Genomic DNA, 23376 nt, shown 5'->3' with positions numbered 1-23376 from the left:
GAACTGTTGTTTCGTTTGTAGTGTAGGCATATTACCAGAAGATGGCAGTCAACTTCATGATGTAGTATTAGTACAATTGTTTGAAGGGAATGTGATCAAACGTTAATATTTTGCCTCAAGCCAGTCAGTGTTTGTCCAAATCTCCTAAAGCTTAAGTCTTGCAGCCTACGGGTTCTACACACTTTTGATGTTGACTGTATGTTTGGCCTCCCACCCAGAACAACAATGACACAATCCCACCTTTGCAATATTTAATACTAGAGTGGCTCCGAGTTCAATTACCCTTTTGTCTGACACCGCTAAAGCAACCATCGTTGCATCACAACTGCAAGATCAGGATAATTCGCACACGGGCGGTATGCAACACTTAACACAGTCTGTTTTCCAGATGCCTTATACAGCACACACAGGGCCTTAAGCATGCATTCACTCTGGCCGAGCAGTTCTAATAGTGTTTTCGTTAAATGTGCTTGACCAATCAAATCGTCTCTGAAAGTTGCTGAAACGATCTGATTGGTCACAAAACCAGTTTGTGGTGTAAATATCCGGGTTGTCTGGGTATATGCTGCTCTGGCTTGTCCCATCTATTGTGTGGAAGACGAATTCTAGTTTACATTTAAGACAGAAATAGTCTGAGATTTACTCGAACGAAAAAAATGCGGATCTGGGGTATAATACAAAACCTCAGTTTACTGCATTTTGTTTATTTGAAGGCCACAAATGTTAGTCATCTGCACGTATATTTTTCTTACGGTGAAGGCCAATCGGACTAACTGAAAAATATATACATTTTGATTAACTTGCCAGAATTCATATTATTAATTTCTAGTTAAAAAAAAAAAAAGTCAACGAACGTCCTGTGGGTGATCATATGATTCCATTGTGATTGGCTAAAATGTCGCACAAGAAAATGCCAGCCAATCAGTGTCCTTATAGTTGGGCGTGAGCATTATGATGCAACATGAGGTCTGGTGAGCCAATCAGAGACCAATATATCTGCTAAAGCTATCCACAGATTAGCTGAGTGAAGAAACTCAGGAGATAATACTGAATTGTATTCATTGGTCCACTCCGACAGCAAACCCGTCCCATACTCTAACTACCGGCTGAATATCGTTTCGCAGCTATCCAAACGATCCGACTCTTCACGCAGTATTTTGTCTTCTACTAGTTATCGAGGTAGGCCGAATGTATCATCTTCCTTTTTGTATTTGTTTTATAGTCATTTGAAAACCGAGTTAAAGTTTCATAAAGCCTAACGCAGTAAATAAAAGGAAAAAGGCATCATCTTTGTGTGTATGTATGTATGTATGTATGTATGTGTGTGTGTGTGAGCGAGTGAAAGAGATCCTGTTTTAACTAGAGCCGGAACGGGTTGAACTGGTCAGTCAGTTGTACCGGTCATGAATTCATTATGCATAGTGGCATGAATGAGTCACTGTTACCACGCTTACTATAGTTTATTTGTGTCAACATATTTACCGTGGCTGGTCTAAAGACATAAAAGCAAGTTGACTTTATTGGCCTGCTATCAATATGACCGGTGATGTGGTTGAAATCAGAATGAATGAATCATGCTATCTTTGACCAGGCTTGCTCTCCAGTCAGATTATTTTGTGATTATCATGCGTTTTATGAAACTTGGGATCTGACTGAGTTTATGTTTATTGACACACACTGTGCATTATCAGTCAGCTCTTTAAACCACTTTGTATACTCAAACCTTTTAGTCCCAAAATCTATTTTCTCTGGCAGTCAGGTGTTTCCTTTCATGTGAAGCACTGATGAATTTAAAGCACCCCCCAGGATGTTATATTTAGAACACGGCCATGTAAATTGCATTTTGACTTCAATGCCTTAAGATATAGTAAAGAGTGCTTTGCACTGTGGATCTCATACATACCTGACTGATCAGCTGTTGTGATAAAGAGAAGCCAGTGTTTCCTGTGTTTTTGCTAGGTCTGTGTGGTTTCCACTTTATCTGGTGCATCTCCATTAGTGTGTTGGTGGACCTCAAATAGTAGTTCACAGAATCTGGTGCCTCATCACTCTAGATTAAGTTTCATGTTGAATCTTTTGTGTTCGCAAATATGGTGTCTATTTCCAGTTTGACAAGCAGAGCAGAGAGGAAATAAAGTATAATTCATAGTTGCGAGTCCTGTTTTATACCGACTCCGGACCAGGGCTGTCGTGAGTCCTGTTTTATACTGACTCCGGACCAGGGCTGTCGTGAGTCCTGTTTTATACTGACTCCGGACCAGGGCTGTTGTGACTCTACTGTTGATGCCCCAACAACACCCCCATCCATTTATCTATTCACACACTGGCAGGGAAGCAGCTCAGAGCGACTCTTCTCCAAGACATCCCAGGATCCTTAGTATATGAAGCACATATAGAGAGCCAGTTCGTTGCCTGCACCATTATGGCAGGCTTACGCAGGAACCGTGCGTGTGTAATATTACAGACACTAGTCTCTGACTGGGTCCGTAGCAGCTCTAATAGGACGCATTTTTCATCAGCATTGATTTCCGTCTGGTCTTGTAAATGCCCCAGTGATTGAAACAGGAAACCAAGGACAGATCAATAACACAACCATTCCAACATGGTGTCTGATGAGGGACAGAGGGAGGCAGGCAGGTGGAGGTTGGAGCGTGGGGATTGGGAAAGTTTTGAACCGTAACAAATAATTTGTACATTAGATTTTTCATAAATAATGGGCACATCTAAAGGTGATGGAGGGTAATGGGTCACCCCGGAGTTACCCAACAGTCCGTTTGCCCAGGTTGCTTCTCACTTTTTACAGGTTGTGATGACATCATGGTAGTATGTTAATCAGACCACCCGGCTTATCTTCTTTGTGCGAGACTACACCTTAAATGGCGTAGGTCAGTCTAGAGTCCTCTCATTTAGGAACGATGTCCGCTGTGTATTATATATTATATCCTGGCTTTAGAGACAGTGGCAGGATGTTTTATCCATCTTTACAAGGTGAGTAGGCGGTTGACCTGGGAAGGGCACCGTTCATTTGTGTTCCTGTTTGAGAAATCAGTGCAACGGTCTCTGGAGGTTGTTTTGTGTTGGTGTGCATTGCTGTGTGTGTTGTCCTCCATGCCCTGATTGGATTTGTCTCTCAGGGCTCCATCTGATTGGACAGTTGTGTGTGTCTCTCAGGGCTCCGTCTGATTGGACAGTTGCGTGTGTTTCTCAGGGTCTGTCCGATTGGACAGGTGTCTGTCTGTCTCGGGGCTCTGTCTGGCCCAGGCAGGTTAGAGAGGGAGGCAGAATCTGTAGGTTAACACAATTTCTGATGAATGCCTGATAAATAGAACTGAAATGTTATAATAAATCACTTGGGAGCATGATGCGCAGTGTTCGGTTTTAACCATGTTGGTGTCAAATCTACTTCACCTGATCATTCTCCATCTCAGCTCTATCACTTTCTGTCTTGTCCCTCCATCTCTGACTCCATCTCTCTTTCTTGTCTCTCTTCTCTCCCCTCTACAAGGCCACTGTTTTCTTATCAGCCATGTCGGCCAAAGCCATTTCCGAGCAGACGGGAAAGGAGTTCCTCTATAAGTACATCTGTACTTCTGCAGCTGTCCAGAACCGTTTCCGCTATGCCAATGTGACAGCGGAGACGGACTTTGAGCGGCTGGCACAGGATCATCCCTGGCTCCTCACCGAGGTAAAGATCCTCCGACCCGACCAACCTGTAAGGTCCTCTGGCCTGGGGCAGTCCAGCAGGAGGGAAGGAACAATGACCCATGTTACAGATGTGCCTTTACAGGCATTCGCTATTTCTTCATAATGATTGCCAATGGCCACAAGCATACATGCCTTTGCTCTGAGGATTAGAGGATCAAGGATTGCATCTGAGATCCGGGAATTTTCTGTAAATCTAGCTTCCTAACCCATCACATTAGTCAACTTCTCCACCTGCAGCCTGTGTGGTGTAATCTCCATGTTGCGGATGCAAACACTTAGAGTGGCCTCCTGGCACTCGTTTGCATTTTCCCTCCCGCACACTCTCATGGCTGTGAAACAGATATGAAGCAAAGTCAATTTGGACGAGAATGAATGGCCGATTTCACCCCCCCCCCCCCCGCCCAATGCATCATGGGGAATAAAAGCTGACATCCACCGTGAATGGGAGCTTACTTTCTTAACGAGCAGATATAATTAACGAGCAGTCATAATTGCATCTTGTAGATGGTTTTGGGGGGGGGGCTGGTCAGGGACAGAGAAAGGTTTAATAAAATTACACTATGACTCATCTCTTAGTGCAAAGCCTTTCTGTTTCTCTCCCTCGGTCGCTCTCCCTCGATCGCGCTCCCTCTCTGTCTCTCCCTCTCTTGTTAAGTGCTACTAGGCAGTCTGGTGCAGTGAGGTATCAGCATGGAGGATGAAGAGGTTAGAGGAGGGCAGATGTGGGTCCAGATGCACGTGAAGCCATGTGACACAATTGATTAGTAAATTACATTAACATTCACCCTGGGTCTGCTCTGCCTGGTCACTCCAGATAATGGCTCCAGTCTCACAAGTCATTTCTCCCCCATCTTTGATTCACCTCTGAAAGGTAGCAGCGTGGGGGGGGTTGGGTTGGCGGGGGCAAAGACTGTGGTGGAAGTGAACCATGACACTAAAGCCTCCTGGATTTTCAGTTACCCAGATCCCAGACTTCAGGATAGGCTTAAAAAGCTGAGGGAAAAAAAGCCTGTAATCTTGCCTGAAGTGAGTGGCAGATTGTGCATGCCCATGACCTTCGAGATTAACTTTGTATGTCTTAGAAATAACACAAAAAAGAAACAATTTAGCAAGATATTCTTCATGTTGACGGTTGTGCCGTGTTGTCTGTTCCCCAGCGGCTGGTTGTGAAGCCTGATCAGCTGATCAAGCGGAGGGGGAAGCTGGGACTGGTGGGCGTGAACCTGGACCTCCCGGGAGTCCAGCAGTGGCTGAAGACCCGCCTCATGAGGGAGACTATGGTAAGTAATGGACCCACGCACTAACCCATCCTGTAGCTTATCTGCCATTATCAGCTGGCTGGTTTAAGACATGAATGCTGATTGCTCTTCAATGCTGATTTTTGTGTCTCAGAACAGCCCATATCTGTGGTATGTTGGCCATGTACCACACCGCTCTATTGCTGTAATACAGAGTACCGCATAAATATACAGTTCAGTTCAGGTCCATACCAGACCCCCCCCCCCCCCCCCCCCCGCTCTGTCATCTCTCCTCTTACTATATTTATCCCAGGTCTCTCTGGCCCACCAGTACCATCCATTCAAGTTAATTGAGTTTGTTCAGACATACGTTTTGTCTCTGCCTTCGGTCCAGAGCACACAGATTGTATATGAGCCTTGTCAGGTGTTGCTCTTCCGGACCTGTCTGTTGAACCAGTCCTGCTGGTGACTAGTGAGTGAACGGGTTTCATTGCCAGCCCTGATTGGAGCGTGGATTCATCACTCTGTGAGCCGCTGGGACGTATGCAGGCTTCATAAACCCCGGGCTCAGAGAATAAATGAGGTAGACTGTTAGCAGCTGTGTGTTACGGGACATATCACTAGCAAGATGTTTGAGATGGAGAATGGCAGACATCGGTGGAGACCATAAATAAGATTAAATGAATTCACTGCGCTAATGGTGTCTTTGTTCCTTTACATGATTACATATCTCAGTTTCCACTGTTAGTTGTTCAGCATAATCCACACACATTTGTTATTGGATTGAGTACACTGGCCCATTAGTGAGACATACTAATGGCAGTGGATGGACTCAATAAAAAGCTGTCTTTGTGGGATTGACACGTCAATATCCCAGAACTTGTCTGTTTCCGCTATTACAAGTATAAACATGAAGAACTCCAAAAAAATTGAACTAACTAAAAACAATGTAAAGGTAACTAGAAGTGTTCCCCCCACCCCCCAACACACACACACACACGCGCGCACGCGCAACACTGGTTAATTGTGTGTTGTTCTAAGAGACTGGTGGTGTCTGGAGACATGGGGGTTTTGCCAGAGGTCAGTCACCGTGAACAATTGAGTCTGTCAGCTGGGCTTGTTCTTCTCGCTGTGCTCCCACATCTCTCGCCACTCGGCTCCTCTCCTATTGTCTTTCACTCTAATTCTTGCCGACTTACTCACCCGCATATCTCAGTCAGGTTTTCTGAGTCCAGGGCTCACCACATCATTTTTCCCTAGAGGTTAAACTGACTCCGTTCTGCCTTTGTCGCTCGTTTCGTCCCTCGGAAATGTCAACTCCACGGCTCTTTCTGTCTGGCGCGATGCTCTCCGGCATCTCTGGTTGTTTTATGCCTGCTGGCTTCTGAGCACAGGCCAAATTAGCTGGCTGGATGTTGGAGTGGGACGTCGCCTGCAGTGGTACTCAGACAGCGTTCTTCCCCCATTAGTTTTCTTCATAACTGAGTTCCATTAGGTCCCCGCTTGCTTCTTACCAATGCCTTGGGATTTGGTCAGATTAAAATCTTTTAAAAACGTGGCAGTGAGTTGGCCGAATTGGTTTATTTTATTGGAATAAATCATGTCTGTATCATCAGCATAGATGAGATGTTGTGCAAGTGACTTATGTCACTACTAGATTATGGTGATATATATGCTTCAGCTTCTGTACTCAAATATCTGTATGTAATCTAGATATTTTATCTCTGGTGCAAACTCATCACTGTATGTTATATGCTTCAGCTGGCTGGGATTCACTGACATCTATAAGGGCCAGACATAGGTTGATGTTTATTTTTAATTTTTTGTAAGGCAGTTGTGAAAAACCTCCTGACTATCTAACAGCTGTCAAGTATTGGAGAAACCCACACTCAAGGAATGCCATTCTTAAGTATATCTTAAGTTAAATATTTCAATGCATATAGCACATTTTACATTTCTTATAAAAATGTATTTTAGTCAATTGTGATTGACTGTTTTTCTTAATGTATGTTTTATTTCCATTTTGTAAGTGTTTTATTGCTCTAACACATGGCTCAGCTGTAAAAGAGACATTGATTTCTCTCTATAAATAAAGGTAAATACATTTTCATTTTGAAGTCACCTAGATTGGACACCTGCTCTGTCTGCAGTTTTGGTTGGAGCACAACATCCCCTGTCAATTTGGTGTTTCGAGAATGACAATGCAGTTTCAACCTCAGACTATCTCCCCTATACATCATTCTCTGCCTGATGATTTAGTGTGTCTGTTTGGGGCCACATTCTCCACACGTTGTGTCCTTAAGAAGGGTGTTCATTCATTTGTTCTTTGATTTAAGCATTCTCCCTTCTCCCCGCTCAGTCAGTCGGAGCATACCTGTAAACAAGGGCATTGTTGCGTTTAGATGAATCCCCCAGACTCTCCACAGCTGGCTCAACTACTCTGATAAAGATTCAGTACATAATCTCCCCATGGGAATGCTAAGTTAAATATTGCCTCTTTGCTTCATGAGTTCTCTGTTTCCAACACAATGTGTTTGAGTTTCTCACTAAGAGGCTGTTTATTTATTTTCTTCTTTCTGAGGTGGGAAAAGCAAAGGGCATACTGAAGAACTTCCTCATCGAGCCATTCGTAGCCCACAAGCAGGTAAATCGTTTATGTAATGCTGTTTTTCTAGTTCAGGTAGTGCATCACAGAGTACTGCGAAACAACAGGTTTTTCCAACTCGCTTTAAGTGGAACCATGACCTGTTCAACCCCAGTGGCAAATGGATTACATTAATAACATTAATTAGCAGGAAAACTCTCTAGAATGAAACTCTGACTTGCGTCTGTCTCCCTGTCCCTCAGGAAGAGGAGTTCTATGTGTGTATCTACGCCACCCGGGAAGGAGACTACGTGTTGTTCCACCACGAAGGAGGGGTGGATGTTGGGGACGTGGATGCGAAGGCCAGTAAGCTGCTGGTAGGAGTGGATGAGAAGCTGACCGAAGAAGCGGTGAAGAAACAGCTCCTGACACACGTCACTGCAGACAAAACAGCGTGAGTGGCAGGAGACGTTCGTCCTCATCTGAGAACCCGTCTCTTCTGTCTCGGGGGCCATTTATGTGCTGACAGGATGAAGGATGGTGACAGATATTTTTGAAAGGGGTCATTTATTCACAGACACGTTTGACATGTAAGTCAGTTCCACGGTGACTTGAATCAGCGAGTTCCCTACATTCTCATACGTTTCCATATGGGCCCCTGTGGGATTTAAACCGACAACCCTGGGCTTGCAAGCGTGTGCCCCGCTACCTGAGGGACACAGGAGCTACAGAATAATGTTGTTTTGCAAAGCTAAATCTTACTGGCAAGCAAGGGCAGCATGACACATAAGTGGAAGAGATAATGCAGCAAACTGGAGGAGGAAAGGAAGGGGGGGAGGATGGGGGAGTTCCATTAGATAAATGACAAACTTCCCCCCGCTAGCTGGCCCTCATTCACCCCAACCCCCCCTCTCCCCAGCCTCAAATTCTGAGCACGTTCCTGGAGACTGCCAGTTATTTTGATGGGTCTGATACAGTCCTCTTTCACTGTGATGCCAACAAGCGGCTGGCCAGTCTTACTACTGTCTTGGCTGACATTGACGATGACGGTTTGGCGCCGCCCAACCCCCCCCCCCCCCGCCCCCGTCCCCCCGTCCCGTCCTCTGGAGCGGAGCAGCTCGGTCCGCCCTGGCCCTGTCAGAATCTGCCAGCAGGAGAGAAGCTGAGTCACTGTGTGTGTTTGGCCGTGATGGGACCTGGTCTGCTCCGCTCCCCGAGGCCAGCCAGAGTCGGCCAGCTGACAGGCAGGAGAACAAGGTGTTCATGACAGTGCATGTACAGCTGACAGACAGACTAACAGACAGGAATGAGAAAATACTCCGGTTTGTAATGGATATTGGGCTTGGCGAGGTCTGCACTGTCCCTTAGGTGTACTAAACAAATGCACTGCACTTGTATAAATGAAATCCATGTAACAACCCTGGAAATACAAGTCATGTAATACTATGGAGGTTTACAAAAAAGTCATGTAAAATCAGAACATGCCTGACATACCACTTTGGAGGATAACATACAGTGGATAAAAAAAGTCTACACACCCCTGTTAAAATGCCATGTTCTTGTGATGTAAAAGAATTAGACAAAGATAAATCATGTCAGAACTTTTTATGTGACCTATAATGTGAACAATTAAATTGAAAAACAAACTGAAATCTTCACACACAAAAAAATATATATACTTAAACTAATACTTTGTTGTAGCTCCTTTTATTACAGCACTCAGTCTTTTTGGGTAGGAGTCTATTAGCATGGCACATCTTGACGTGGCAATATTTGCCCACTCTTCTTTGAAAAAGCACTCCAAATCTGTCAGATTGGGAGGATGTCTCCTGTGCACAGCCCTCTTCAGATCACCCCACAGATGTTCAATTGGATTCAGGTCTGGGCTCTGCCTGGGCCATTCCAAAACGATAATCTTCTGGTGAAGCCATGATTTTGTGGATTTGGATGTGTGCTTTGGGTTGTTGTCGTGCTGAAAGGTGAACTTCATCTTCATCTTTCTAACGGACGTCTGAAGGTTTTGTGTAAAAATTGCCTGGTATTTGGAACTGTTCATAATTCCCTCCACCCTGACTAAGGCCCCGGTTCCAGCTGAAGAAAAACAGCCCCAAAGCATGATGCTGCCACCACCATGCTTCACTATGGGTATGGTGTTGTTTTTGCGCCAAACATACCTTTTGGAATTATGGCCAAAAGGTTCAACCTTGGTTTCATCAGAACATAATACATTTTCCCATGTGCTTTTGGGGGACTTGATGTTTGTTTTTGCAAACTTCAGCTGGGCTTGGATGTTTTTCTGTGTTAGAGAAGGCTTCCGTCTTGCCACCCTACCCCATTCATATGAAGAATATGGGAGATTGCTGTCACATGTTGCACCCAGCCAGTACTTGCCAGAAATGCCTGCAGTTCCTTTAATGTTGCTGTAGGCCTCTTGGAAGCCTCCCTGGCCAGTTTTCTTGACTATTCATCAATTTTGGAGGGACGTCCAGTTCTTGGTAATGTCTCTGTTGTGCCATATTTTCATCACTTGATGATGACTGTCTTCACTGTGTTCCATGGTATATCTAATGCTGTGGAAATCAGGTTGTACCCTTCTCCTGACTCATATCTTTCAACAATGAGATCCCTCTGATGCTTTGAAAGCTCTCTGTGGACCATGGCTTTTGCTCTGAGATGCAACTAAGAAAATGTAAGGAAAATCCTACTAGACCAGCTGAACTTTATTTTTGATTAATCAGAGTCACTTTAAATGATGGCATGCGTGTAATGACTTCTATTTAACATGAGTTTGAATGTGATTGGTTAATTCTGAACACAGCCACATCCCCAGTTATAAGAGGGGGTGCACACTTATGCAACCAGGTTATTGTAAGGTTTTTGTTTAATTTTTCCCCCTTGAAGATTTCAGTTTGTTTTTCAATTGAATTGTTCACATTATACGTCACATTAAAGGTGGAAAAAAGTTTTGACATGATTTATCTTGGTCTCGTTCTTTTATATAAAAAAAAAAACCTGTCCTTTTAACAGGGGTGTGTAGACTTCTTATAACCACTGTACATCAGGTACCCGGTTTTGGAACAGTTACATACGTGTGAGAAATTGTGTATGTCATTACGACAAAATGTACACTGCTCAGTGTATGGCGGTTGTGACCGTTTAACCCAGAGACCTACAGACCACACACCGGATCACAAACCGTTACAGGCTACAGAAAAATAAAAACCAGTCAAAGTGAAACGATCAAAGTAAACACAAAGACAGCAGCAGATTGTTAGGTTCACACAGAGTTTATTTCCCCATATAGCACAGAACCTGCAATACCCAAAGCAGGTACAAGCAACACAAAAACTAAAATCCTCCAATAAATGTTTAAAATTGGCAAGGGGGACACAAGTCCCCAGTTAAGTTTGGTCTGCAGATTATTCCATAAGCAAGAAGCAAAAACCGAAAAGGCAGTCATACCCAATTGTGTGGAGATTGCAGAGGTCTCCGGTTTAATCCAGGCTTGAGGTCTGGTTTTATGAGTTACATTTCTAATGTTGATAAGTGATGATAAATAAGAGGGTTGTTTATTTTGAATTGCTATATAAACAAACACGAGAGCATGTGGTTTTCGTCTCAAGGACAGGGAAGTCCAGCCCTGATATAAACTAGAGTGGCGTGTTCTGTAGCTTGCGCAATGCTAAGTCGTATCCAGTGGTTTAAGTGTGGATGCCATAGCATGCATGTAGATAATATCCCCATAATCTATAATTGACATAAAACTAGCTTGCACAATTTTTCTGTTTGGGTAGGACAAACATGTTCGGTTTATATAGAGGAAGCCTAGCTTGATCTTTTAGCCTTTTACAGAGTTCATCAACATGCATTATAAGACAGGGATTGACTAGATGATAAACTAAGTATTTATATGCAGAGACTTGATTAATTCAAGAGCCATCTAAGCATGTGAGAGCAAGTGTATTTACACCCAGCTTTTTGGACTGGTTGAGAAGTGCTGTCACACAGGGATATTCAGCGTGTCGTCAACTGACTCTTCTTTTTCCGAGCCACATTTATGTTCTTGCTCATAATGATGAGAGAATTCCTCGGTGGATTACAGGTGACATTTACTTGTTTTTAACTCTTAACAGTCTAACTTGGCTGTTTCATCCCACAGTGTCCTGGCCAGCTTCATCGTTGGACTCTTCAACCTGTACGAAGACCTGTACTTTACCTACCTGGAGATCAACCCCCTGGGTAGGACCTGTCAATCAATAACCACTTACCAAGGGCAGTCATGTTGTCATCATCAAAGTTATGAGGAAATCAAAGATCAAAAGAAAGTGATCGAAATCTGTTTTGCGGTTAAACATGCCCAGAAGCAGAAGTTGATCACAACATTTTTTATTCTGAAGGGGGAACCGGTTCAATAATTAATGTTCTGACTGTTTGAAGACGGTGGTGTGTTTAATGATGGGGCAACAGGCACTATGCCCAGTGGCAGCTGTTCCTCTGGAAGGGCGGGGTGGGGGCTGGGACCTCCCCTCCTGCTTTGAAGTCCCCCCTTCTTCGTCTGCAGTTGCAGTCTCCTCCTCCCACAGGCAGTGGAGAGGTTAGGACGCCCCCTGGTGGCTGACATGGTCCTCACTTTCCCTGGTGTTGTATTTCAGAGATCACTCCGGCCGTGGCACTGCTGGGACAAGCCAGTTTCTTTGGCAGCTACATGAATACACAAGCGTAGTACAAACAACCATACCTGGCCCTTGGAACAAATCCAATTAAGCAGGATAGCAGTGAACCACAGACAGGGAGCAGTCCACTTATTTTAATGACAGTGGAAGAAGCCAAGTGAATATCAATAAGTGGATGATTGCCGTCTGTATTTAATCTCTACGGGTTCCCAGGCTTACATGCTTCTGTTAGCCCTTAATGTTAGCCCTTAATGTTGTCTTTGTCCCTCTCTGTCTCCCTCTTTCTCCCAGTGGTTACAAAGGATGGTGTGTTTGTTTTGGACATGGCGGCTAAGATCGATGCCACGGCTGACTACCTCTGTAAGGCCAAGTGGGGTGACGTGGAGTTCCCTCCGCCCTTCGGCAGAGAGGCCTACCCAGAGGTGAGTCACGTGACTGAAGTCAGAGATGAATGGGATCAGATTTCCTTGTGTCAACACAAAGCCTGCTCCGTGGCACTGGAAGGATGACTGTACTTACCAGGAAGTCATAATAAATGATGGTATAGCTTTATAAGTCCCACACCCTTAGATACCTTCACTAGGTCAGTCACTCTTTCTTCACACAGCTTCTTCCCTATACGTATGTTGAAATGGGTTCATCTTCTACCTGCATAAATAGATGATAATGGTGTCACTTTCCTCCGGTTAATTCCTGACACTGTTATTTTGGTCTCTGGGCCATATGTCCTGGGGGGTCGTGATCAGGATAGAGTAACCTGGACAGAGATGACCCATACTGATTTAGAACCTGGTCTCCATGACGACCTATAGTTCCCCTTGGTAACAGCAATGGTCAATGTGGACAGCAACCGGTACGTGGGGGATGTGTTCATATTGTATAATCCATGTGGCTCTTTCCAGATTTAATGTATTTTTTAATTCTATTGATTTGATTGGCTTGTGTTTGGGTTTTCTGGTCTTTTCTGGACTTAAAGGTTCAGTGAGCATTCGTATCTCTGGCTGGGTTAAGCTGTTTCCAGACAGAGGCTGGGTGCTGTATAAGCCAGATGGGGCTATGTAATTGGGTGGCTGTCACTATAGGGTGGAGCTACTGAACCTGTGGGGGGCCTTTGATTGGGTGTGTCGCCAGCTGTGTCCCTCACTGTCACAAACTAAGTCATATGCGTCATGCTGTTTTTCCACTGCCTGGACATTTTGTCTGATTGTCACCACAGTACCAGAAATCAATGTTTGCCACCAGTAGAACGTGCACAAAAAACAACATTCCACAGAGAATTACTGATTATTTGGGAAGACCTCAAATCCTGCTCCTAATGAGGTATCTGGTATTTTAATGCCTGTTTATCTTCTGTTACTGAACGTGGACCAGATTAGTTACAACAGGACCAACGGGGCAGATCACTAGAGACTAATGAAGTGGTGCTCATTATAATATGTATTTCCCCTGATTACAACTGGGTTCAGGAAGCCCCGCCCCCCGTTACTGTGACCGCCCCCTAACCTTACCTCATGTCTTGCAGGAGGCCTATATTGCAGACCTGGATGCCAAGAGCGGAGCCAGTCTTAAACTAACACTGCTCAACCCCCGAGGCAGGATCTGGACCATGGTGGCAGGAGGCGGGGCCTCGGTCGTCTACAGGTAGTCACCGTCACCCAGTCCTCACCGTGCCTGGGTCCACATGACCCGTGATAGTATGCCAAAGCAGATTCCCCTTATTCTTCTATTGTGACATTGCTTCCGGCTTTATGTTGCCCAGACCAGGCTGCATGGTAAGGCTGGCATGTATATGCCAAATCACTAAAGTAGTTATTGGGTTGAACTTTAGGAGAGTTCACCAGCGATTCAGTCAGACTGATGTCGGCACTGCCGCCAAGCCCAGACCAGATTCTGCTGCTCTAATTGGATCCTCTAACGATGCCAATCTTAACGAGAGTCTGGAGTCTCTCCCTCTGTCAGGAGCATTTGGCATAAAACACATGCACACCCACACAGACCTGCTATGACTAATTAATGAAGGCTATGGACTGGAACAGTTCTTGACTCCCAGGTGCTGGAGAAGAGCCTGATGGGGCATACCTTCCGGATGAACACGAAACCTTCACAATGGCAACACACTGCCAGGGTGAAGGAACAGAGAGGTAGATTGATGCAATGTCATCTGTGCGAGTTTAACCAATGGGATCCCTCCTCCGCAGTGACACCATCTGTGACCTGGGCGGGGTGGACGAGCTGGCCAATTACGGGGAGTATTCCGGCGCGCCTAGCGAACAGCAGACCTATGACTACGCCAAGACCATCCTGTCCCTGATGACCCGTGAGAAACACCCGGAAGGGAAGGTCCTCATCATTGGAGGAAGCATTGCCAACTTCACTAATGTCGCAGCCACGTTTAAGGTAGGCGTCTGCAGACATGCACGCATAATTATGAAAACGTCAACATCAGGTGCTTTTAACTCAAATGCTTAACTCAAATGTTTTACATATTCATTGTTCTGTTCCAGGGAATTGTCAGGGCCATCAGAGACTATCAGGGCCCCATAAAGGAACATGAGATCACCATCTTTGTCCGCCGTGGAGGCCCCAACTACCAGGAGGGCCTCCGGGTGATGGGAGAAGTGGGTCAGTAGCTCCGCGATAGATACAATAGTGTTTTGCTAGAGACAAATATATATCTCCTCATTTTGTACTTAGTTAAAGGTCAAGCCAATGTTATTTTGGGCTTTAATTGACATGTCTGACCTTCAGGAAACGTGTGTGTGATGTCTCTACAGGAAAGACCACTGGCATTCCAATCCATGTCTTCGGCACGGAGACCCACATGACTGCAATTGTGGGCATGGCACTAGGCCACCGACCAATCCCCAAAGAGCCTCCTGCAGCCGCCCACACCGCCAACTTCCTGCTCAACTCCAATGCCGGTTCATTGGTAGGTTACCCTGGGCCTGAAGTCAGAACTCCAGGGTCGGTTCGTTGGTAGGTTACCCTGGGCCTGAAGTCAGAACTCCAGTGTCGGTTCGTTGGTAGGTTACCCTGGGCCTGAAGTCAGAACTCCAGTGTCGGTTCGTTGGTAGGTTACCCTGGGCCTGAAGTCAGAACTCCAGTGTCGGTTCGTTGGTAGGTTACCCTGGGCCTGAAGTCAGAACTCCAGTGCCGGTTCGTTGGTAGGTTACCCTGGGCCTGAAGTCAGAACTCCAGGGTCGGTTCGTTGGTAGGTTACCCTGGGCCTGAATTCAGAACTCCAGTGCCGGTTAGTTGGTAGGTTACCCTGGGCCTGAAGTCAGAACTCCAGTGTCGGTTCGTTGGTAGGTTACCCTGGGCCTGAATTCAGAACTCCAGTGCCGGTTAGTTGGTAGGTTACCCTGGGCCTGAATTCAGAACTCCAGTGCCGGTTAGTTGGTAGGTTACCCTGGGCCTGAAGTCAGAACTCCAATGTGGTAAACTGGGAAGACTCACCTCATCTGAATATGATCCCATATACACAGTCGTTGTGTGGTTCTGTAATTGGTGTGGATGGTTTGTTGACCTGACAACGTCTGCGTGTCGTTGTGATCTGTGTCTAGCCAGGCTTGTATATGGAGGTTATGAGCCCTGGTTGATTGTGTAGCAGCTTTGTGTGCTGTTCTTTTATTGCAGACTGCCCAGGACACAATACAGCAGATCTCTGTAGCAGCCTGGAGGGGCCTTTTAAAAATGTGCTGCGTTATGGCTTTCACAGCTGTGTGTGTGTGTGAGAGAATACTGCTCCACTGTACAACAACTGAATGTTGTTTTATAAATGTGAATATATTTGAATTAATTGAGTTTTCACAGGTCAGATATTGAATCATTTTCAAGCAAGTAATTGCAATCAAAGCTATTCTATCAAGGTCTGCATTTATCAGAGCTGGAGTTCACATGATTAACTGTTGATCAGAACATAACTTCCTAATCTCTCCTGTGTCCTCCACAGACCCCCGCCTCCAGCAGGACAGCATCCTTCTCTGAGAACAAGGCAGGCCAGGAAGTGTCTCCAGCCAAGAAGGCCAAGTCAGGGATCCCTCCAGGTGAGTTCTCTGATGACCCCCTGGGCCACTGCCTACAGGAATGTATGGTACCTAAAGGACTACAGAAACCACAAACAGTAAAAAAAAAAAAAAAAAAAAAAAAGAGAGTTGTGTAAGAGCCTTGCCATGTTTGCTGTAATGCAGTTTAGCGAGAGAGATCAGCTCCCATGTGGATACGGTACGGGTGTAATGTTACGCAGAGGTCACGGTTCGGTACGTACCGAAATATTTAAGTCACTGTTTGGTATGATTTCAGTACAGTGGAAAAAGACGTGCAAAAAATCACCTTATAATTTATTACGATATTACAAACTTTGGCAATTGCCATTGTAGTTAAAGCAGGCACTTTTTCTGATCAGCTGTTGCCCATCGCCGGCAAGCGAAGTTACATGTTCTAGGCTACTTCCGTTGCTAAGTTACGGCTCCAAGATCCGTCTCCGAGGAGAATGTCGTTGATAATTTAGTTTGTTTTGCCCACAAAAAAAGTAACGTGTGATTAAAACTAGACTATATTTATTCGGATCACAACGCGTACCGAACCGAATGTCCTGTACCGGTACGGTACGACTTACGGATACCTTTACGGTTACATCCCTAGTAGACGGTGTAGCTCTCATAGATTTGTGTCACAGCTCCTCCTGCTGGCCTTTAGGGTTCTCCCATCTCAAGCCAATCCATCCATGTGTATCCAGCAGATATCGATTTATAATCTCTTCAAGGTTGAGGAACGGCATAAAATCAGAATCAGACAGTAAACCAAGAAAGTAGTGTGCTTCTGAAGAATCTCCATGCTTTACTGCACAATGTGTCTGAATCCAAATCCTGAGAATTTAATTACATTTTATTCTTGTTGTTTTTTGTTGTTGTTTGTTATTGTTGTGGTGCCACAGGCCAACAGGCATCATCAGACAGTCCAGGAGGTAGGACCCCCCCCCCCCCCCCCCCCCCAGGCAGATCAGCCTGAGACATGACTGTCCTCCCCCCTGTCAAGGCCTCTGGCTGGCCCATTTGCTTCTGTCCTTCCCTCTCAAGTCCTCTCATAGGGGTGGCTTTTGTTGCTATGGTGTTCTAACAGTGTAGCGGTTGGGAACAGCTGTAACAGGGTGGATGTATATCCAGGCACATTTCCGATCACATACTTGGGGTCCTTTGGTGGGCGAGTACTAACATGTTGCTGTGGGTGGTTGATGTATGGGTTAAGCGTGTGTCATGGCTGCCCCTGCCATGCGTCTCTGTTCCGTGTTTCCTGGTCTGTTAGCTCTCCATTTAGGGAGTTCGAAGCCCCTTCCCTGCCGGTGCGACACATTAGGAGCTCTGCACTTGTCTGTCTCTGTATGTGCGTGCCAAACATCTCCTGTCGCCCCCACCCCCCCTTCTCTCCTGTGTGTCCCTGTAGTCAAGGCGACCACCCTCTTCACCAAGCAAACCAAGTCCATAGTGTGGGGCATGCAGACGCGGGCAGTGCAGGGCATGCTGGACTTTGACTACGTGTGCTCCAGGGATGAGCCCTCTGTGGCTGCCATGGTCTACCCATTCACGTAGGTGTCTCCACTTCCTGGTTTTAGGTCAACAAACAAATGGCATCACGCACTCAAAATGATCACATCGCTGTCTGTGGGAGGCGGTCACTTTTCGATATCTTTCGGGGGGGCGTTTCTTAAGAGTGCCTTCTCTGACTGCGTGTTTCAGCGGGGACCACAAGCAGAAGTTTTACTGGGGACATAAGGAGATCCTGCTGCCGGTTTATAAGAACATGTCGGACGCCATGAAGAAGCACCCGGATGTGGACGTGCTCATCAGCTTCGCCTCGCTCCGCTCCGCCTTCGACAGCACCATGGAGACCATGCAGTACCCTCAGGTTGGCAGCACCACCGTAATGTGGCGGGGGCAGAACAGGATGATGTGACTGACCGTACCTCTTCATGTCCCCTTCAGATCCACACCGTCGCCATCATTGCTGAGGGCATCCCTGAAGCCCAGACCAGGAAGATCATCAAGAGGGCGGATGAGAAAGGCGTCACGATCATCGGCCCGGCAACCGTAGGCCCCTCCTACATCTACATCTCTCACTCGTTTTACTGAACTTGTAGAGAAGTGTGCGATTTTTAAGTGTGTGCGTGCGTGGTTGTTTTCGGCCAGGTTGGAGGGATCAAGCCTGGTTGTTTTAAGATTGGGAACACAGGGGGCATGTTGGATAACATCCTGGCCTCCAAGCTGTACCGTCCAGGGAGTGTGGCCTATGTCTCCCGATCTGGAGGAATGTCCAACGAGCTCAACAACATCATCTCCCGCACCACAGATGGCGTCTACGAGGGAGTGGCCATTGGGGGGGATAGGTGTGTGTGTGCGCGTACAGTATGTCTAATGTGATGTTGTGTGACTGTATGGCGTTATTGCTGATTTTGGTCCTTTTAGATACCCAGGGTCAATCTACACAGACCATGTGCTGAGGTACCAGGACACTCCTGGGGTCCAGATGATCGTAATGCTGGGAGAGGTGAGGGTTCGACAAACGCATCAATCACAGTGTCTCCACGACTGTTAATAGGACCCTCGGTCGAGCTAACCAACCATAGAACAAAATGGTGTATCCAAACGTAGCTAATTGACAACGACATTTTGTGCTGAAAGTCCATGCCTAGATGCCCTCCTCGGCAAGTGGGTCCATGTGGACTTAGTATTTAAACCACGGTTGGTTTCCCTTCTAGATTGGCGGCACGGAGGAGTATAAGATCTGTCAGGCCATTAAGTCGGGCAGGATCACCAAGCCCATGGTAGCTTGGTGCATAGGGACCTGTGCCACCATGTTCTCCTCAGAGGTGAGTGTGAACGACCACGGGGCAGGGGGGGCGGGCACGAGGACAACCTCTTGGACAGCGGTTGGCTTGGTGTCACCGAGACCTTCAAAAAGGTCTGGTTTGGGATGGTGTGATTTTGGTGATTGAATGCCTAATTTTTTGACGCACCCGGTGAATTCCCCCCCTCCCAGGTCCAGTTCGGCCATGCTGGAGCTTGTGCCAACCAGGCCTCGGAGACCGCCGTGGCCAAGAACCAGGCCCTGAAGGAGGCAGGAGCCTTCGTACCCAAGAGCTTTGACGAGCTTGGAGACGTCATCGGGTCAGTGCAGATACTCTACATTAAACCCACCAGTTTACAAGAAAGCATTTTCATTACTTTTCATCGTCCTTTGTAGGTCAGTGTATGATGACCTTGTTGGCAAGGGAATCATTGTTCCAGCTAAGGAGGTCCCCCCTCCCACGGTCCCAATGGACTACTCCTGGGCCCGGGTGAGTACTGCCAAACACTCATGCCAGTGCCACGCTGGCAAACACCCGCATGACCTGAATCAGGATCTCGTGTTGGCGCCAGGCAATGTTATTGGATTTCATATAAGGAAGTGGATCAGACGGTGTTAAACAAAAACAGACGGGGGGAGCAATCGGAGGGTGTGGTAACAGTCCTCTCTCTTCTCCTCCATCCATGATGTAGGAGCTTGGTCTGATCCGTAAACCGGCTTCCTTCATGACCAGTATCTGTGATGAGAGGGGCCAGGAGCTGATCTACGCTGGTATGCCCATTACTGAGGTGTTTAAGTCTGAGATGGGCCTGGGAGGAACCCTGGGGCTACTCTGGTTCCAGAGAAGGTATGCTTCCATTGTCACATGATGAAACTGTCAAACATAAATACTGCCATACAGGCGTTCTTCCCACAAAACCTACACAGAATCGTAATTGGATTCCGTTAAATAACAGGGTTCATGCCAAGTCTGTGTTTGCCCCTGCTTGCCTCAGGCTTCCCAGTTATGCTGCCAAGTTCATTGAGATGTGCCTGATGGTGACTGCCGACCACGGCCCTGCCGTCTCTGGTGCCCACAACACCATCGTCTGTGCCCGCGCTGGCAAGGACCTCATCTCCAGCCTCACCTCTGGCCTCCTCACCATTGTAAGACCCTAGTCTTCCTGGGGGGGGGGCTCAGTCACAGCCTTGCATTACACCTGCATCCTCACAGACAGGAGCTAAATGCTTTCATCAAGGAATGATTACTTAGCATGTTGAAGTGAAATAAAGTGCATTTCAAATTTCCCTTCATATCATCGTATTTGATTTTACGGTGAAATGGAAGAAAATGGCGATCACAACATTTATTCACCAGAAGTCAGACGCGTACAAAAGCACATAGTAAAAAGACGGAATTTCTGTTGGTGAACAGACCAGACTGGCTTCTGTTTTAGAGTGGAAAAGCTGTAACATTTCCATCTGCATACAAGACGGCAATGTCTCACCTCAAGCCTGTAGACAAACAATGGCAAACGGGGGATAGCAAAATCCCTCATCTGTAACATTCTACACTGGTCACTCAACTTCTCTTCAAGCATTGAGTTGAGGGCAAATTACTTAGCCAAATAATTTGCTTTAACATTTTATTTATTTTATTTTTTAGACAAAGACATACTGTTTTTACAGCTTTTATAAGCTGGTCAACCAAAAGTGAAACTTTCTAGCTCTAGTGCCATAGAAGGGTACAGTTTGAATGCTAACTGTAATTCATCTTAATTCCACAAGGTGGGAGCAAATTAGGAACATCTCTCGTGTCTTTCTGTTTGTGTTTTGTAGGGGGACCGTTTCGGAGGGGCACTGGACGCTGCCGCCAAGCAGTTCAGCAAGGCGTTTGACAGCGGCATGCTGCCCATGGAGTTTGTCAACAAGATGAAGAAAGAGGGCAACCTGATCATGGGCATCGGTCACAGGGTCAAATCGGTGAGCATGGTTCGCCGGAGCTTTCTGGGTGCTTCAGGTGTGTCACTGTGCCACTACTAATGCATCTGTTTTCATTCAGATCAACAACCCAGACATGCGTGTGCAGATCCTCAAGGACTTTGTGAAGAAGAACTTCCCCTCCACCCAGCTGTTGGACTACGCCATGGATGTGGAGAAGATCACCACCGCCAAGGTAGCTTGCCGACCCACGCTCTTCCGCTCCAGTGTCTACTACACTGCCTGGATCCTGTGTTCTAAATCAGGTCTTCTCTGGCACTGTTTCAGAAACCCAACCTGATCCTGAACGTGGACGGATTCATTGGCGTTGCCTTCGTGGATCTGCTCAGGACCTGTGGTGGATTTACACGGTAGGCTGGCTACCTAATGCGATTTCCCTTCAGTCAGTGGCCCTCTAATGCAGCTGTTATATCTGGGTCATCTGGCCTTCCCATCCAAACAAGTCTTGGTGGTCCTACATTTATTCATGCTATTCACATGTATATTATTTGTATTTTCTTTTCCTGCTAGCATGGACCTTTTCTAATGGCTACAGTACTTAACTGAGTAGTGTAAACTCACTGCTAAAGAGTTGTGTGGTTGGCACCAAAAAATTATAAACCAAACTCAACATTGCCCCCTGTTGTCCCACCCAGGGATGAGGCCGATGAGTTTGTGGAGATCGGAGCACTGAACGGGATCTTTGTCCTGGGGCGGAGCATGGGCTTCATTGGTAAGTGTGGGGTTATGATCACTGGACCATGTTGGAGCTGAGGTTGTGGAGGATGGCATTGTTAAGCAGTGTCTCTCCTCTACCCCCAGGACATTACTTGGATCAGAAGAGACTGAAGCAGGGCCTGTACCGACACCCGTGGGATGACATCTCCTACGTTCTCCCGGAACACATGTCCATGTAACCATGGAAACCAGGCCACGGACACCCCCTCCATTTCCCACCACACCCCGACCTCCGGCCCCCAACCCACCTCTACTGTGTTCAGTCAGCGGAGAATTAAAAACAGGAGGGGATATCGTAATAGATGTGACTTTTCAACAATAATTAGGAAGCCTTTTCAAATTGAATCCAGGTTCAGTAAAAAAAAAAAAAATATTCTAAACAAAGTTTGCCAATCAGATGTGCTGCAACCTCGTTAACGTTTGGAAGACCTGCAAAACTGTGACGCCACACTCAGACATGTTGCTTGTGTCTGACACGGCTGCAGAGTAAAAGCAAGATGGCAGAGAAAGCGAAAGGCTCATTCATTAGTTAACCCTGCAGTGTTGGAAGACCTGTGCGGTCTTCTGGCCGTGAGTATCTGGGTTACAGATTGACTGGCCTTCTATTTACTGCGAACGCCTCTGCTATTACTGACTACTACTACTTGTGTCCTACTGTCATGACCGTGGTGAAGTGATTTGACGCTGTGTCTCAGAGTCTCATCTCACTGCAATCCAAGCATGTGTCAATTGATCAGACTGTTCCCGAGTGTCTCTGTGCGGTTATCTTTCTTGAATGTTTCAGTGCCATATTGAATTGATGCGCTTGCTATCAGGGGTGAGTTGTAGTGCAATAATACTAGCTATTGCTTTACTGATACATAGATTATAGCTTTATTTATTACTGTATGTATTAACAGGCAGAGTAAATCAGTGTGATGAGAATGTATTAGATAGTAATCGGCATTCTGGTGTACTGTTAATAACCATGAAATGGCTGTGTTGTCCAATGGAGATGTTGACGGAGAGACAAACTGACCAAGCACCTTAGTCTGCAGGAGGCTGCAGTTTAATGCTCTCCTTGGGTCCAAAACCGCACCCAGGGCAGCAAAGGGATTATACTCGTTATTATTTTTCTGATGTTACTAATCATTAGGTAATCTCTATTGTCACCTGCACTTGTTATGTGAGATTTACTGTGTAAGATTTGTCTGTTATACTTGTGTAGTTGGTATTTTTTAAACTTTGTTCAAATGTTATGTGAATTGAATGTGCCTCTGTAGAAATAATACGTATTTTTAGAACTATGTAACTCAGTATATTAAATACATCCTATTACTGAACAATATTGTCGTTTTGTTCCGGGTTTTGCAAATCATAGGAACATCCTCACGTAATAAGCATTTCATCGCTGAATGATTGTTTTTCTCCAGACGTAGGTCTCGAAAAAGATTATGATACCAGAGGCCGGTTTCGAGGATACAGATTGAGCCTAGATGTGTAAGAAAATGTTTGAACATTCATGGCAAAAAGTAAAAGGGAATAGAGTAGTTCGATTACCTGAAAATACTTTATAAGACGTCTACTCAAAGAATATTCCGTCAAAGAAAGGCTGCCTAGAAATAAATACGGAAGGCATTTTCTTTCAGTCACCGTT

At 46.0% G+C, this 23376-nt stretch overlaps 1 protein-coding gene across 2 annotated transcripts; it reads left to right on the top strand.

Moving 5' to 3' along the window:
- The first annotated feature begins 986 nt into the window (after positions 1-986).
- aclya (ATP citrate lyase a) lies at positions 987-23057 on the top strand. 2 transcript variants are annotated; one of them, XM_029123292.2, is made up of 28 exons: positions 987-1179; positions 3506-3685; positions 4863-4985; positions 7525-7587; positions 7791-7981; positions 11687-11766; positions 12492-12622; positions 13723-13841; positions 14399-14597; positions 14705-14822; positions 14975-15129; positions 16153-16246; positions 17137-17166; positions 17643-17784; positions 17936-18104; positions 18182-18286; positions 18386-18582; positions 18662-18743; positions 18955-19065; positions 19236-19363; positions 19440-19533; positions 19736-19890; positions 20039-20189; positions 20862-21005; positions 21085-21198; positions 21291-21373; positions 21659-21735; positions 21825-23057. In XM_029123292.2, exons 2-28 carry the CDS (start codon positions 3527-3529, stop codon positions 21917-21919), a joined length of 3309 nt encoding a protein of 1102 aa, XP_028979125.2. In that variant the 5' UTR covers positions 987-1179; positions 3506-3526; the 3' UTR covers positions 21920-23057. The 2 variants fall into 2 exon arrangements, with proteins under 2 accessions (XP_028979125.2, XP_012991519.2); XM_013136065.3 differs by lacking the exon at positions 17137-17166.
- The last annotated feature ends 319 nt before the right edge of the window (positions 23058-23376 follow it).

Source organism: Esox lucius, chromosome 11 (assembly GCF_011004845.1).
Source record: "Esox lucius isolate fEsoLuc1 chromosome 11, fEsoLuc1.pri, whole genome shotgun sequence".
In the NCBI taxonomy this organism is placed as follows: Eukaryota; Metazoa; Chordata; class Actinopteri; order Esociformes; family Esocidae; genus Esox; species Esox lucius.
Note: the sequence above shows the minus strand (reverse complement) of the source record. Positions and strands in the feature narration are given on the sequence as shown.

What these genes read in the sequence shown, in the direction of transcription:
- aclya (XM_029123292.2), top strand. Translation starts at nt 3,527, where the DNA reads ATGTCGGCCAAAGCCATTTCCGAGCAGACGGGAAAGGAGTTCCTCTAT. An exon ending in GCCTCATGAGGGAGACTATG is followed by an intron (nt 4,986 to 7,524) that starts GTAAGTAATGGA and finishes CTTCTTTCTGAG; the next exon opens with GTGGGAAAAGCAAAGGGCAT. An exon ending in CCGGGTGATGGGAGAAGTGG is followed by an intron (nt 14,823 to 14,974) that starts GTCAGTAGCTCC and finishes ATGTCTCTACAG; the next exon opens with GAAAGACCACTGGCATTCCA.